This window comes from Tursiops truncatus, chromosome 16 (genome assembly GCF_011762595.2).
Source record: "Tursiops truncatus isolate mTurTru1 chromosome 16, mTurTru1.mat.Y, whole genome shotgun sequence".
NCBI lineage: Eukaryota > Metazoa > Chordata > Mammalia > Artiodactyla > Delphinidae > Tursiops > Tursiops truncatus.
The window spans coordinates 49,843,586-49,861,774 of NC_047049.1; the positions used below are offsets into that span (position 1 = coordinate 49,843,586).

General features: G+C 36.1%; 1 protein-coding gene across 4 annotated transcripts in view; it reads right to left on the bottom strand.

The window, feature by feature from the left end:
* Positions 1–4,937: 4,937 nt before the first annotated feature.
* CCSER2 (coiled-coil serine rich protein 2) overlaps positions 4,938–18,189 on the bottom strand; it is a 162,539-nt gene continuing 149,287 nt past the window's right edge. For 3 of the 4 annotated variants that reach the window (XM_019925751.3, XM_019925752.3, XM_019925757.3), the window contains one exon: positions 4,938–9,707. In XM_019925751.3, the coding sequence (XP_019781310.1) occupies positions 8,889–9,707 (819 nt within the window). In that variant the 3' untranslated portion in view covers positions 4,938–8,888. The remainder of the gene's footprint in view (positions 9,708–18,189) is intronic. The other variant, XM_019925754.3, reaches the window with a different exon arrangement.

Below are 18,189 nucleotides of genomic sequence, written 5' to 3' on the forward strand. Positions count from 1 at the left end.
GCTGACACCAAAACCAGACAAAGATACTACAAAAAAAGAAAATTAGAGACCAATTATCACTGATGAATATAGATGCAAAAATCCTCAACAAAATACTAGCAAACAGAAGCCAACAACACATTAAAAGGATCATACACCATGATCAAGTGGGATTTATCCCAGGGAGCAAGGATTCTTCAATATATGCAAATCAATCAATGTGATACACCATATGAACAAATTGAAGAATAAAAACTATATGATCATCTCAATAGATGCAGAAAAAGCTTTCGACAAAATTCGACACCGATTTATGATAAAAACTGCAGAAAGTGGGCACAGAGGGAACCTACCTCAACATAATAAAGGCCATATACGACAAAGCCACAGCAAACAACATTCTCAACGGTGAAAAACTGAAAGCATTTCCTCTAAGATCAGGAACAAGACAAGGATGTCCACTCTCGCCACTATTATTCAACATAGTTTTGGAAGTCCTAGCCATGGCAATCAGAGAAGAAAAAGAAATAAAAGGAATACAAATTGGAAAAGGAGAAGTAAAACTGTCACTGTTTGCAGATGACATGATACTATACATAGAGAATCCTAAAGATGCCACTGGAAAACTACTAGAGCTAATCAATGAATTCTGTAGAGTTTCAGGATACAAAATTAATGCACAGAAATCTCTTGCATTCCTATACACTAATGATGAAAAATCTGAAAGAGAAATTAAGGAAACACTCCCATTTACCACTGTAACAAAAAATAAAATACCTATGATTAAACCTACCTAGGGAGACAAAAGACTTGTATGCAGAAAACTGTAAGACACTGATGAAAAAATTAAAGATGACACAAATAGATGGAGAGATATACCATGTTCTTGGATTGGAAGAATCAATATTGTGAAAATGACTATACTACCCAAAGCAATCTACAGATTCAATGCAATCCCTGTCAAATTACCAATGGCATTTTTTACAGAACTAGAACAAAAAATCTTAAAATTTGTATGGAGACACTAAAGATCCCGAATAGCCAAAGCAGTCTTGAGAGAAAGAAACGGAGCTGGAGGAATCAGACTCCCTGACTTCAGACTATACTACAAAGCTACAGTAATCAAGACAATATTTTACTGGCACAAAAACAGAAATATAGATCAAGGGAACAGGATAGAAAGCCCAGAGATAAGCCCACACACCTATGGTCAACTAATCTATGACAAAGTAGGCAAGGATATACAACGGAGAAAAGACAGCCTCTTCAATAAGTGGTGCTGGGAAAACTGGACAGCTACATGTAAAACAATGAAATTAGAACACTCCCTAACACCATACACAAAAATAAACTCAAAATGGATTAGAGACCTAAATGTAAGACTGGACACTGTAAAACTCTTAGAGGAAAACATAGGCAGAACACTCTTTGATATAAATCACAGCAAGATCTGTTTTGATCCACCTCCTAGAGTAATGGAAATAAAAATAAAAATAAACAAATGGGACCTAATGAAACTTAAAGGCTTTTGCAAAGCAAAGGAAACTACAAACAAGACGAAAAGACAACCCTCAGAATGGGAGAAAATACTTGCAAATGAATCAATGGACAAAGGATTAATCTCCAAAATATATAAACACCTCATGCAGCTCAATATTAAAAAAACAAAAAACCCAATCCAAAAATGGGCAGAAGGCCTAAATAGACATTTCTCCAAAGACATACAGATGGCCAAGAAGCACATGAAAAGCTACCCAACATCACTAATTATTAGAGAAATGCAAATCAAAACTACAATGAGATATCACCTCACACCAGTTAGAATGGGCATCATCAGAAAATCTACAAACCACAAATGCTGGAGAGGGTGTGGAGAAAAGGGAACCCTCTTGCACTGTTGGTGGGAACGTAAATTGATACAGCCACTATGGAGAACAGTATGGAGGTCCCTTAAAAAACTAAAGATAGAATTACCATATGACCCAGCAATCCCACGACTGGGCATATACCCAGAGAAAACTATAATTCAAAAAGACACATGCACCCCAGTGTTCATTGCAGCACTATTTACAATAGCCAGGTCATGGAAGCAACCTAAATGCCCATCGACAGACGAATGGATAAGATGATGTGGTACATACATACAATGGAATATTACTCAGCCATAAAAAGGAACGAAATTGGGTCATTTGTAGAGATGTGGATGAATCTAGAGACTGTCATACAGAGTGAAGTAAGTCAGAAAGAGAAAAACAAATATCGTATATTAACGCATATACGTGTAACCTAAAAAAATGGTACAGATGAACCAGTTTGCAGGGCAGAAATTGAGACACAGATGTAGAGAACAAATGTATGTACACCAAGGGGGGAAAGCGGCGGGGGTGGGGGTGGGGGTGGGGGTGTGTGATGAATTGGGAGATTGGGAGTGACAAGTATACACTGATGTGTATAAAATTGATGACTAATAAGAACCTGCTGTATAAAAAAAATTAATTAAATTAAAAAAAAAAGATCTAGTGGATAGTTTGCTAAAGTCTTCACAGGGCATTCCCATCCCAGGAGTGACTGCCTGCAGAGAGTAGGAGGTTGAGTCAGGGCTCTTATACAAACAGGCACACCTGTTCTATTGAGACTCTATGCTGGCTTTTCCAGGTAAATGAAAGTCCACACTGAGGGAACCTCCAGCATTTTTAGTGCTGTTGTTGTTGAATTGCTAATGAAGTCCAAGACCAGTAAATCTCTTGTGATGTACTGATCTACTTTTTTTCTGGCAGTGATAAAAATGGAACACATTAAAGTTCCCCTCTTTGCCTTGGCTGCCAGGAAACTCAGAACCAAGTCTGCTCTCAGTTAAAAGATATTGCCTCCACCATTACCATGTAGTTGTTGTCCCTTCACTCTTATTTTAATGCTTTGGGGATTTTGCAGGGTTTCTGTCTTCTGAAATATTAAGCAGCTTTGAAGTCTTTTGGAAACGGGTAAGGCAATGTACGTGTAAGGATGTTTCCAAATTTTACCACTAGATGGCAGCATAATTCAATAAAAATATATTGGCTTCAGTCCCACCCCCACCCCCACCCCCACCTCCACCCCGAACCAATTCTGCTAGTTAAATAAGTGTGTGACTTTGGGCAAGTGACTTTTAACACCCTGAGTCTCAGTTTTATCACATGAGAAAGGAAGGGCTGTTGTGAAAATGAACTGAGATGAAATATACCTTGGGAAGCGGTAATGGCCTTGTGATTAAATTGCATGGACCCTGAACCAGATGGCCTCGTTTCCAATTCTACTGTGTCACTTAATAGCTGTGAAATTTTAGGCAGCTTATTTAACTTCTCTGAGCCTTACCTTCCTCTCTGTAAAACGGAGATACTGCTGCCTGCTTCGTAGGATTGTTGCTAGAATTAAAAGAGTAGCACAGGGCTTCCCTGGTGGAGCAGTGGCTGAGAGTCCGCCTGCCGATGCAGGGGACGCGGGTTCGTGCCCCGGTCCGGGAGGATTCCACGTGCCGCGGAGCGGCTGGGGCCCGTGAGCCATGGCCGCTGAGCCTGCGCGTCCGGAGCCTGTACTCCGCAGCGGGAGAGGACAACAGTGAGAGGCCCGCGTTCCGCAGAAAAAAAGAAAAAAAAAAAAGGGTAGCACAGAGTGCTTAGAATGATGACTGGCACGCATAGGACACCAAGGGTTATTAGCTATCATGACTGTAATGGACACATACAGTACATATCAGAGTACTTGTCACAGCGCTTCTTTATAAACTAAGGTTTGTGTTACTATGCCTGTTAGTATCTAAGATGTTTGAAATGGGACCTCCATTTGGCCCACAGGCTCTTCCGTGTGTGAGGCTGTAGGATTGACTGCTGGCCCTGCTTCTGTAACACGACACTTCTATAACCCTATTAACAGGACACTGTGAATTAAAACTGCTACCTCAGTGGCTGGGCCCCTGGAAGCAAGACATCTATGGGCTGAAGTCAGCAAGGGAAGGCGGCTTAAGATAGCTGAGAAACCTCAAAACTAAATCTTGACCAAATCACCTATGGAAGAGAATGCAGAATACTTAAGACTATCCAGTACAGCTAAGAAAGGCGTTCTTGAGTAAAATCAGATTATAAAAGGCCAGGTTTTCAAAGGGAAATAAAGAACTGTAACCAAGAAAGGTAACACAGAAGCAAAGATGAGAATAGTGCAAGGGAATTAAAGCCCAGAATGAAATGAAAGGAGTGGAGTTTTACTGTTATCCCAACAAGATGATGAACTGGATGAGAGGGTATTAAAAACCACCTGTGGGTTCTTCAGCTCCAGGAGGCAGAGACCACGCAGCCTTCCTCTCTGCCCACCCAGCAGCCAGTACAGTGATGGCATACGTAAGATACCCAGCAAAATTACTTAAACCCGATCATCACAAGAAGTTAGAACTTCTACTTGTTTTCTCTGTTGGGGAAGAAAAAGATTTTCAGGATGGAAAATGTGGGGAAAAAACATAATGGGAAACAAATGACTGCACTTGATGAAAGACTAAAAAGGAAAAATTTTGAGTTAATTTAAGAGAATACTTGCTAACAACTCAGAGGGCCTTAAAACTGATATAGGTATCTTAAGACATGGTAAATGCCATTATCACATTTATTGCTAATAAAATTTCATTCACTCTTTTCCTGGCATTTATGGAACCATTTTCGGTAATAATGTGATACATCACTGAAGCAACTTCAAATATCCTATTATATAAAGTCTATCACATATAGTTAAACTGGAAAATAAAATAAATTATAAATTCCCTATTCCTTTTACTCAATCAGGGCTGGAAGTGTGGTGTGTATGCTGAAGGGAGTGTGTGAAATGATACAGAGTTTGAAAAAAAATCAACGAAATGAATATTTTAGATCTTTGTGGAAAAGAAGTTATGAGAGAAAGTACACTGTGGACGTCAGTGTTGAGAAGGACAAGGAAACTTTTATAATTATGAACTTTATTTTTATTTACTATGCCAACATTTTCAGGAAAGAGACTTTACATCCAGTTTTTATAATTCATTTTACAAGCAAATTCTAATATACAGTATTTACTCTGAACTGTTTTTTTAAATCGGTGGGAAAAACAATACTGCAGACATTAAAGATCGTGGTGTTTCTGATTTTAGTCAGCAGTGACTTAAGAGATTTTAAATTCTTAGGGTCAGTATTATTTTGTTACGGCAATGCTTTACCAAGGAGAAAGTGGGTAGCTTTCCCCCAACAAAGTTAAAACATATGATGTATCTTTAACAGCATAGTTGTAGATTGGTGCTCACCATCATAATCATTTACCCAAACATACTCTTTCAAATTGCTGCAGCAGAAAAATTGAAGGGAGGTGTGGAAAGAAAATTTTAAAATATAATTCAGGCATCAGAATTAAGAAAAACAGCAAGGCCATCATCCCCAAGGAAAAACATCAGGTATCTGTATTACAGCTATAATTAATGTTCAAATGTGTGCATAAGCATGCAAACATAACCACCCCAACTAATTCATAAACACGAAAACTATTATGTAAGATTGACAGTAAACTGAAACTATGCTGCAGTCTTACTGCTCTTCACTGCAAGCCTATTTGATGATTCCAAATTGCATCCTCAGTGCCCTAGAGGCCAGGAAACCATCATGACAACTCTGCTCAGAAATGAAGAGTGCATCTCTGTGTCTGTTACACCATCCATGCTACAGGAAGATTTAGAAGTGACAGCTCTACGGGGACCATGTTCTCTCTGATGCATCTGAGTAAAATACTTAAGGGGACAATGAAACATTCAAAGAACTTAGTGCTTTAATGGAAAAAGTGACATGCTTAGAATACAACTGTGAAAGGCTGTACTTCGAACAGCAACAATTATAGAGAAATTCATTTCAACAAAGAAAGCCACACCCAATAGGAGGCATTTCGATATTTCAGGCACAACTCCAAGCAATTAAGCTCATTTAAAGTGCAAATCTGATATTTTCTTTCATATTCAGATTTTTACTTGTTAAAATACTTAGTAAAGTTCCCTAACATCTATATAAATACGATGAACAGTAGTCTATAGGCCTGAAAATATTGCACAAATTAAAATGAGACTCCAAAAGAAAAATGCTAGAGGGTCTCAGTTATTAGAAACATTCTAAATGATATTACTATACAATCCTTTAATGCCTTAAAATCATCTGCACCTGTACTGATTAACTCCTTAGCCAAGCTGTCTTTAAGGAATTTTATATGCACCCCATTAACAGCCAAATGTATAATTCTACATACTCTATTTCCTCTTTCACCAATGTGAAACTTAACCAATGCCCATAAGACTTCTTCCTCGGGATTTAGAATTCATACACTGCCACCATCTTCACCGAAATCACAAGAACAAGGAAAAGAGTGATCTGAGTTCCTGTGCAGGGGGATTTGGCACAGAGTTGACTTACAGAAGCACTAAAGAGAGATCGAGCCAAATGTGAGTGAGCTCTGATTATTCAGGTGAGCTACAGCCTCACCTCATTTCTGACTTAACATTTACTAAGGAGCAGACTAGCATAATATTCTTGCAGTTTTTAAAGAAAACTGCAGGCAAATACTTTGTTGTTTCATGCAAGCATCCTAGATTTTTTCTCTTAAATTTAATAGTATGCTTCATAATTATATTAATGAGCCTTCTGCCAAGACTCAGGCTCAACAAAGGTACAGAGAAATTGAACTGATGGATTAATATTTCTGCAAATTCATCAGGGATAAAAAACAGAGCAGGAAAAGGATTAGAATAAACATATTGCAGGAGTCAACATTTTTAATAAAGACATTTCCCTCAGACTAGGGGATTAAAAATAAAGTAAAAATTTAAAAATTTTCCCCTAAAGATAAAGGCCTACTTGTTAATAATGTTTCACAAGAGTTTATATAATTTCTAAATAAACCAAGACCTACTAATCGGTATGTTTTACTTTAGGGAAACACCCCATTTGCAATATCTGAGATCAGTTTTCTTTCTCCTTCAAAATAAAAACCACATGTACCCACTTACAGCTTCAGCTATTACTGCTTGTCCCTATGAAGAAAAAAGAGCCTTCCTGATATGTCTGATCGCTTAGCATAGTAACAGTATCTAGACTATGGGAAAAACTTTCTCAACTTTAGTGCTTCTCTGGCAGAAGTGCTGTCAGATGAGAGTATGATACTAGATTTGTGTTGCTCACCTCTTACCAAATCCAAGAATCGCTGATATCTGGTGAATGGCAAATTCATTCGAATGGTTCCTTATAGGTAAGGGAAGACTGCATCAAATGGTAGTAAACACCTCTTTTCAAATTTCCGCTAGAGTACTTGCTGTGTTGTTCCTCTAAAATGGGACGATGTACATTTTTCTAAAGGGATCCCTAGGAATTTGAGTGACTGATTTTTTGGCCATAAACCCTTTTGATAAATTTTTGGTCAGCTGATCACAACAAAGATTGACGTTGTAAATACTATCTGTGTGAAAGACATTAATTCTAACAAAAGCAGCAACAGTTGAACAGCCTAGAGATGCCATGATTTGGGAGAACAGGAGGGCAAATTTACTGAACCACCTGACAAGCGGCCTGCAGCATAATTAGGTTAATGCATATGGTCCCTTGGCAGTTCCACAGCTACCTTCTTAGCACATTAAAATAAATAAACATATTGCCATTGAAATATCTTTTAATACCTTTTAATAAAACATAATTTCCCCTTTCTAATTTTATTTTTCTTCCCAAATCTACTTTCAAGAAATTGTCATTCAAACATACACCAACATAAAAGGGAAACCTGGAAAACTCAAAAAAACACAGCTATGAATTCCGGTTTTCTCAAGATAGTCTTACTTAAATTTATAATTATATTCAAAATACTTTAACTTGCTTTGCTATAGAAAATAGTTTTAAATCCCTATATACGGGATATTTATATCCCATCAAAGTTCTGTGCAAACATTTCAAGTCCATTATTCCAGTCTTCGGATATTAGCAGAAAGTCAATAAATATAAACATTGCAATAAAGACTTAATTTAAAATATATACTGTGGAACCTCAAAACAGCTATCATGGATCCATAAGTCGATAGGGTTCAAAATGGAATTACCAGCAAAACTCTAGCACCAACATATGTTACAAATGAATACATCTTTACGTCAGGTTTCAAGATGTATCCTCACTCGAGCTTTCCAAAATTTATTCAGTAATAAAAACAAACACAAATGGTGTGTGTGTGTGTGTGTAAAACAAGATGTTAAAGCAACATATAATTGGTTTATATACATAATATGAAACATTTTTAGCCAGGGGAATTTGTCTGGTAAATAAATATTGAGACTATAGCAAAGAAAAATAAAACTTACATAAACTTCCCAATAAAAGCCTGATCTCCTGTATTCATCACAGAGCTTTTGCATAGACCTTTTAAATATACAAATCACTGGCCAGAACTCTACGTACAGACTACCATCTTCCATTATCACCAAATCTTTAGTTATAATAGTAACCATATTCACAGGAGGGATGAGTGAAAAAGGGTGAGGCTGTGACAACCACAATTAATACAGACCTTAAAAGGACTAAATCAGCAAAGCACATTTGTTGCTTGCTAAGTGGAATATTATGAATTTTCTGATGTGCAGAGGGATGGAAAACATGATTAGAGCCTTCTGTAGACCTCTGAATGGGTAAGCAAACTTTTGTGTTTACCTGAGACAAATATGCTCAAATACTATGTACTTCAACCAGGATATAAAATGGAAGAGCCAAACTAGTAGAAGCTTCCACATTTTAATTTTTAGATTTGCAAGCTTTCAATGGAACCTCCATCACAGTAGCAAACTGCACATAAAGCTATTACAGACTGTTTTTTAAAAAAACAAATTGGCAGGTGATGGCTATGCTTAATGTATCTTTGGTTTAGGAAGACGAGAATATTGATTAGAGGCCAAACAATCCCCAGAATTCAAATTGTCATTAGGATTCTGCATGATTTCTTTTCTTCTTGTTAGTGGCCTTGGGATGCTTGTCTTGGCCTGGAAGTTTTGGGGCTCTAGTCGGGGGCTGCTTATTTGTTTTTGTTTGAAAGAGCCAGCAGGGGGGCGGAGCTTAGATGCTTTTGGATTTGGATTATTTGCAAGATTTGTTTGACTAGATGTTGGCTGGAGTTTTGCAGAATTACATGGTGTGATTATTGGTGACTTCTTACAAGTGGGATTCCCACTTGGACACGTTTCAGGAACTGGAGGAGGTACCACAGAATTCAAGATGGATGGCTTAAAAAGCTTCGAGGACTTGGGCTGAGATGTGTAGCCCTCTGGTGAAGACTGATTTCTTCCAGCTCTCTTAGCCTGGTCTACTATACTTGACTGGGGAAGTGTCTGAAGAGAAGTGGTTACAAATTGCATGTCACTAATTTGATTATTTGCCAAATGATAAGGCTCTTGAGCATTTATGGTCATGTTCAAGTCTGCTTCAGAAGGTGTACTCTTCACCACATCCTTAGTGAATTGTGGGCTTGATGAAAAAGGCCGGTCTCCCAGACCACTGCTGCTTTCTTGTTGCAAGCCGTGTGTAAAGCTTTCATCCAGAGGTGCAACAGCCTGATGTATGCCCTGGATTATGCACTCACTGTGGGCCTCGGTATGTTGTGGCTTTGCTAGTTTTCCCTGGGCGTGGTCTGTGGGTCTGGGAAGGCTGCTGGAAGGCTGTAGTACTTGAGGCTATTAGAATTAAAAACAACATTAGCAACAATTCATTTTAGAAATAACACCCAGAATTAATATAAGTTCCAATTAGGCTGTGTTGGTACTTATTATGTTTTAATATGAGAAGCATGTGGGGGTTTTTCAATTAAAACATAAATTGCAATATTCAAGTAATTCATGAGACACATACAAGAGTGATGATGCAAACAAAAAATGGTACAGGCAGTAAACACTAAACAAGATCCAAAATCAAACAGGAGAAAAGAAAAATATTAAAGTACTGATTTACTGTAAAAAATGATTCCTACCTTAATTGATTCATTAATTATTTAAAACTTTATCTATAAGACAGCTTGACAGAATGATAGCAACTATGACCTTCAGATCTTATTACCCATTTTAAAGGCTTATTTTTTAAGGGAAGATCTATACCACTTCAATACACTTCATCAGAGGAAGCATTAACTTCAAAGTGTCAGGTGCTGTACCTCTATCGAGAATTAAAATTACCAGCAGATAAACAATTTAGAATGAAGATTATGTTCTCAGTTGATGTGAAATTCTAATTACTTAAAAAAAAAATAGGTCAACATCTTTAGCTAATGTTAACCTACCTTTAATATTCTTACTGAAAAGTTTCAGAATAAAATGTTTTCACAGCTTATTTGTTCTGTCTCACTGCCATTTGAGGGATCAACCAAGGTTCTCTTATGGCTGATATATGAAAAACAGATTTACCTTCCCCAAGAGCAAATGTCCATTAATAAAACTAAAAATAACCAGCCTTTCGAATGATGTCTGAGATTAAAACGGATTTCAAGTTGCCTGTAACTTGAACTAAAGCTCAGAAGCCTACAAAAGTAAAGTTCTTACGGCTCACATGCCTTGCACACACTTCTCTGGAGCTTACTGTGTGATTATATTCTATACAAATCAGAGGAAACATACAACTTCCATTACTTTGGGGCATTCAGTAAAGAAATATGAATCTTAAAGTTATCTTTCAATGGCCCAAACAGTTAAAAGTTTATGGGGCAGAGCCTATTGGTCATATCATGATACAGGAATAGTTGCTCTAAATGTTTAAACACACACACACACACACACACACACACACACACACACACACACACACACAGTCATATATACGTTCTATTAAATAATGTGGGCTGAAAATGCCAAAAAATGTGGCAAAGGGCTTTGAAACATGAATGTTTTTAAAAGACCATATTTTACTAATAATTTTTTTACTATGCTAATCCACAAACAAATCTACACAGTATCTCTAATTTCCCCAAAAGAAAGGGTGAATCTATTTATGTTGCATCACTTGTATTTTGCTCCTTTTTTCACCTCCTTGACCAGCACTGGACGATGGCTACCAGAGTCAGAAATCAGGGATTAGATTATGGAGGGGTTACAAGTTACAGAGAACAAAGGTCACCAATTCATGGAGGGATGTTTGGTCGTGATGGCATGGGGTCGACTTGCTACTTATAATAATAATAAACATCAGGAAAATGACTACTCAAAGTTAATCCATGCAGAATATGTTACATTAAACTTTTATCTTAGAATATTTAAAATAAATAAGTCATCTCAGTTTTTGCTTCAAGATAAATGTCCTAGTTAAAGTCACTGGGCATTTTCACAATATATCACCATAGAGATGATTTAGAGGTACTAAAATCATCAAGGAATTTATTCAAGACTCTCCTTGGGATTCCCTAGAAAAAACTGGCCATGCCAAAGTGATATATTCTTTAGAAAGATCAGTAAAAATATAAAGCAGGGCCCTATTAAGCAAACCAAAATCTACCTAAGGGAAAAAAAAAAAAGCAACCAAGGAGGAGAAAAGTGCAACATTAAACGGTTAATTGAATGGGGATCTGTTTTCCCTTTTTACCTCTTTTCACCTTTAAAAACAATAAGATAGTCTACTCTCGAATTAAAAATCTTAAAACAATTTAAGACCTTTGAAAATATCAGTGACAATCTAAATAAATGATTTTATTGTAATATGTCTATTGCCCATAAGGAAAAAAATGGTATAAATATGCACTACCAGCTCAAAGCATACAGGTATAATTTTCTAAGTAAGATTAAACTGATTATTAAGACAATCAAGCCTCCAGAAAAGGGGCATTATGAACTGTAGATAAATTATCCATGCGCATTGTTCTGATTACTTATATTACCCAAATGACCACTGCTTACCAGAGAACTAAATGGAAATACAACAGAGTGTCATGTCAGAAAGATGTTCTGCTTGTATTAAAGGCAATAAAGCTCAATAACAAATACTAAAGAACTAGAAAATAATCAGGTTTTTAAAAAATAATAAAATTTTGAGTCTTTTAACTGAGAGGAATTAGACTAACCAATTATACAAAAAGTGTCCATACTATCATTTAATTACATTAAATAAATCAGTGGTTTCTAAATGCTGAATAATATAGAGTTTATATTTTTATTAAAAGTTTATTTTAAATAAAAATTTAATTTCCCTATCCCAAAATAAACATCTTATTTTATTACTTATTTGAAAACTAGTTTGTAAATCAATTCTGCTACTTGATCTTCTGTCTCTAGAAGAAGATCAAGAAATGACTATAGTGAGGACCAAGGAAAGGCTTACTCCTGATTTGTGGAAGACTGTAAAACTGGTTACCCACTAAAGACTGGGTTGTCATTAATTACCTGTTGACAAGTAGAACAACAAGTTGCCTCTTAACATCTAGCAAGCAAAAGCAAAGATGTGTTTGGACAGCTTGCTGCTTGCAGTACAATCCCCCAAATTCTAAACTCTCAGCTGTATATTAATAATTCATCTTGCCCACGTTTACTACTGCACTACCACAGGTGTTTTCAGAATGCATTTTAAATATAAAAAGAAAAACCCCATGTAATCAGGGATAATAAGATCAATAGGAAGGAATATCAAAACCATTCATTCATTTAAAAAATGTCTGATATATCATGCACTGTAGTAGGTGTAGGAAAATATGAACCTGAACACAATGCTGTTCCTGTGGTTGAGAGGCCTCATAAGAAAGAGTCAGGTAGACAAATGATGAGACCATGTCTCAAGCATAACAAAATGTAGAAGCAAGAAGAAAATATATGCCTGATTAGAGAGGTCACAGAAGGCATCCAAGAATTGCAAACGTCTGAACTGAGTTTTAAGATGAGTAGGAGTTTGCCAAGAAGACAAGAAGGGAAGAACATTCAGGGTAAAGGGCCAGTACATGCAAAACACAAAGGCAAAAAAAAAGAACATGATTATGTTCTAGTAACTTCAAATTGTTTGAATTGGCAAGCACAATGTTGGTAGGAAAGTGTAGGCAAGGGCCAACTCATAAAGGAACTCGCACCAGGCCAAATAGTTCTGACTCTGTACAGTAGATGATGGGAGACATTGATGAATTTTAAGCAGAGGAACTGTAAGACCCAATGTGTATTTTAGAATGTCACTCTGGTGGGATCGGTGAGGAATGTAACAGTAGGGGATGAGACTGTTAAGCATAACACCCAGGTAGTACGCCATTGCTAACAGCCCAAGTGATAAATTATAAGGGTTTAAAATTAGGATATAGGAAAAGAAACTGGAAATGATTGAAAGAGTTTTGAAGGAGATAGAGAAATTTAAGATGAGTTCAGGTTTCCAGCTTCGAAGATGAAAGACGAGGTATTGCCCTGTATCAAAAAAAGACCTCTGGGGAAGTTGCCCACCAGCCCATTCATTACATAGCTTCAGCCGCCCACAAGACTCAGAGGGCAAAACGAATTCCCCCACTACTGCAGGGACCTCTGGAAACTCTCTGTAGTCACAAATTCGTAGAGCTTTAGTACTCCATCCTTGCAACTTGTAGAAAGGTTGGTTACTAAAGCTTAAAAATGTGGATCCATTCCTAGACTGAAAGAACTCAGGGCTTCTAACTGGACTCAGCAACTTCAAGTCTTACTTTAGTAGTTAAATACATACACTTCAGCACACTATTCTGAGACTTCTCAGATGCAATGGCTACAGATGTTAAGGTCAAGAGTGCCAGCAATAGGCACTACTGGGTAATTATGCAAGGGATTGATAGGCATCTTCAATGATAACCTTAAATGTCTTTCTGTGCTGCTTACAAAGATAAGCAGAGACTATGCGCTTCTTAAGGCACGTACCACGCTTTATTCATTTTTTGTTGTTGTAGTTGGTATCCTCAGTATTTGGCACACAGCAGGGATTAAATATGTATTTACTAGATAATAAATAAATAAATGAGTATTGGTAAGTGGTATATTCCAGCACGGCTTCTTTGGTAACAGACTAGCAAAATGATACTCCCCTATTAGGTCAATGATGCAGCACTAATTTAAACGAGTCTTAATAACTGATGGAAAAGAAATCTTATAATTAAAAAAATGTTTTCTCTAAATAAGTTTGGGGTCAGCTTAATGATTCATGTTTAGAAGCATAGCATGAAGGATTCATTACATGTTAGCTTGAACACAGCACCTCCCATTATGACCTGCACCTCCCATAATGATCCACCAGCTACGCCAGAGATGTTTTTTAGTTGGGAGACTCGACATTTCTGGATGAAATATGTTAGGGAAACTGTCTTAACAAGCATTCAACTATTTTCCATTTCTAATTCTAATAATTAAAAATGATTATAACTGTAAAACACTTAGGATAGAACCTCCCAGAGCACATCAAAATTGCTCAGTAAATGTCACTCACGACTATGAAAAGGTGTGAAAATGATTAATTCAAGCCATTGTCCTTTTGTAACTACATCTTGGGGGGGCGGGGAAGCAACTTCTATAATAGTATTATAATAAACTAGTTGCTACAGATTGCAAGGTTTCTAGGCTCCAAATACATATCTCAATAATGTCAGTCATATCTAAATGTTTTAAATCCACAGGAGGCATATCTGATATGACACAGAAGTCAAGATTCCTCAAGTGTCCTCCTGGAGATAAACTAGAGCTAGGACATGCAAGGCACTTTAACGTTTAGAGAAAATTTACATGTGGCTACATGAAGGAGCTAGTACAACACAGTATTGAATCACTGAGCTTTGGAAGTCAGACTGATCTGGGTTTGAGTTCTGGCTCTATCTCTATCAGTGAGATATTGGGTAAATTATCTTACTACTCTGAGATGGAATTTTGTAACTTGTAAAATGAGGATAATAGTGCCTACACCTCATTGAATTGTTGTAAATCACAAATGATAACATGCATATAAAGTGCTTAGTATTATGCCTGACACATTACATATACTTGAGAAATATTATACTCTAGACTGTAAAAGAAGGGTTTCCCTTCTTTCCAATGGTAGACAACCAAACTCTACGCTCACATGCATAATCTCTAATTATCACAAGACCTTAGGTGGAAGGTACTATCTTCTTTTTGTAAATGAGTAAACTGAGGTTAAATGAAATTAAGTAGAATCTCCAAATTCACAGACTTTAGTAAATGGCAAAGCTAGAATTTGAACTGACAGAGAATTTAAAATGCAGCACTAAAATTTTATTATTCTTTGATATTTGGGTTAAGTCCAATGAGTTCACAGACTTTCAGAATATGCAATATAGCCAGATGATTGTTTTAAAAACTCAAAAAGACAGATTCAATACCAACATTCAGGTATTAACTTTCCTAGATAATGTCCTATTTCCTTCTTAGCTGATCTGTCCTACAGAGGATAACTCTCAGACACCAAATTCAAGCCACATGGTGAAGCAGTATTTCCAGGGAAAAATGGTTCCAAGAGACCCACTGGAGGAAATATACTGAACACAAGGAAATGCAAATTAGCACTCATCACAAAAACTCTTCACCTTCACCATTTCATAGCACTTCAAAGATTTCTAGCATTAACATAAGAAAAAATAGTCATATCTGTAAACATACAAAGGAAGTTTCTGTAAACATTCTTGTTCTAAAGTCACCAATAGTAAGACAGCAGCTAGAAATATCAAGTCCTGATGGAGTAAAAATATGTCAAAGTGTGTAAGGTAGAAAACAGAAAATGTTCATAAAAATGCTATTGCATAACAGACACAGGAATGACCTAATATTATTTTCTTGATATATACAAGTTTATTATCATTATTAAATACATTTGAAAGGTTAAAAGGAAGATGGTAATGGAGCCATTTATAACATGCCTGTAACTTCATGCAGGCTCTGACATGCATCATGCAAACTGGGGGGGAAAAGTTACAATGAAGAAGGTGGTAGGAAAAAATCTGAAATTGTACTGTACCACGCTTTGTCAGAGAAGTAATGGACTAACTTCTCAACTCCTTGCCAATGGCATAATGGGAGAGCAGAGACAAGAAAAAGACAGGACAGTGGTGTCAGAGACCACATACAACACCAAGGAATTGCCATGACTGGGTAGCAGCCAACGGTATTTGCTTTTCTTTTGTTGTATTTTTCTAGGACTTATTATTTTAATATATTTCTATAAAATGAAAACATATTCTTAATAGATTTATACTTTCTTGCTGAAGTGGTTTGCAAGTTAATACAAATATTCATATCCACAGAACAGTGTATATAATCTTCTTACCCTTAAAAGGAATCACTTGAAGAATCTTACCAAATAAAATACTGAAAAGAATTTTGACACAATTAATATTCATACTCCAAAGATCTAAAAAGGTTTAGCTGCATGTAATCCCTTATAAAGGAAGTAGAAATTATTTTTAATAATTTCAGTCTTGCATATTATAAATACAACTGAATGTTTACTTTTAACTGCTGCTGCATTAAAGACCAATAAAAGAATAATCTGATTTTCATGTATGTCTTAAATATAATGTTCTACATTATAAGCAAGGCTCCCCACATCACTATAGAGATGGAAGACAGGACTGGATCCCTAGTATAACTAGATTCAAAGAATTCTGGTCTATAATTCACATGACCCCAATCAAAGCTTCCAAGGATTCCTGAGGACCAGGAATGCTCTCATTCCCTAGATCTCAGAATAGTGCCTCTAGATCTCAGAGAACTTAGGGAAGATATATGACTGATAAATATAAATTATAAATAAGCAATTTCTGAAATAAGGAGTTCAATGACTTTTCTAAGTTGATCAGTTAACTGCTTTTAAAAACTATCAACACAACACTGTAAAGCAACTATACTCCAATACAAATTAATTAAAAATATAAAAACTATGGACGTGAATAATAGTGACTTAAGTAAGTATTTACTGCACAGGCATAATTAGTGTGAGATGCTTAATTTTCATGAGTCTGTATCTCTAAGACAAAGAACCCATCAGCATCTACCCCTGGGATGGAGAACAGTTCAGGGAAAAAGAAAAAACTAAACTAAATAACATCATAATAGTACAATTCCACTGCTGTGACCAATACGCATGGTATATTTATCCAGAGTAGGATACTGCAGGCACTATGATATGGCAACAAATACAGCTAACAAGACAATCCCACAATCTGCAGAGCAGGCTATAAAAGGCTTATACAGATAACAGCAATTGCTTTGTTTCTCATAATTGCAAGGTGTTGAGAAAGAAACTAACCCATGCCTACGTTTATGGGACGGCCTCCTGGACCATGAGTTTGATGCACATTTCTAGTCAATTAACCAATGACTAATCTGCACTTGAATTAACTGCAAATATGGACACAGTGCCATATTCTATATCAACCACACTTTTAAAAAAATAGCTTACTGTAAAATCAAATTGTTCAGTTTTTACTGAGTTACTCTTTTCGACTTCATCAAAAATATTTTATTTTTATGAAAAGTCACTCTCAGAGCTAAATTCTGATTAAAGCACTGACTGATGCTATCTTTACATGTACAATTGATTACAGTCACATGGTGAAGCCAATCAGATTGAGCCACGTTAATGTATACCTTATGAACATGTTTGACAGTTCAACAATACACATCAAGCATCTCTAAAAAGCACACATCCTTTAAGAACCATCCTTCTAGTGCTGACACTGATCTAAACACAAGAATAAATTGCACTACAATAGTATCTCTGTTTAATAGGGGAAAATGGAAACAACATCAATGTTAAACAACAGGAAAACATTAAATAAATGATATCATAGTCACATGATAATGTATTATCATGTAGCCATTAAAATGTTTTCAAGAAATATTTACTATATAAAAAATGCTCATATAATACTATGTGAAAAAAAGCAAAACAAAAAATTGGGAAAAAAATATGAGAGTATCATATGTCCTAACAGAAAGTACTGTTTCATGAATCTTTAATCTGAATATTAAATATACACACGTGTGTCTTGGGTTGTAAATATATAGTTTCATTCAGTAAATATATACTGGGTTATGATGTAAAATGAATTTGTCAAAAAAGGTTTGTGAAACAACCCCTGAAGGTTATAAGAGGAGGAGGAAAATATAAGGCAATATAATTGCCATTCTTAATATAATTCTGGTGAATACAATTAGTGATTATTATAATATAAATTTA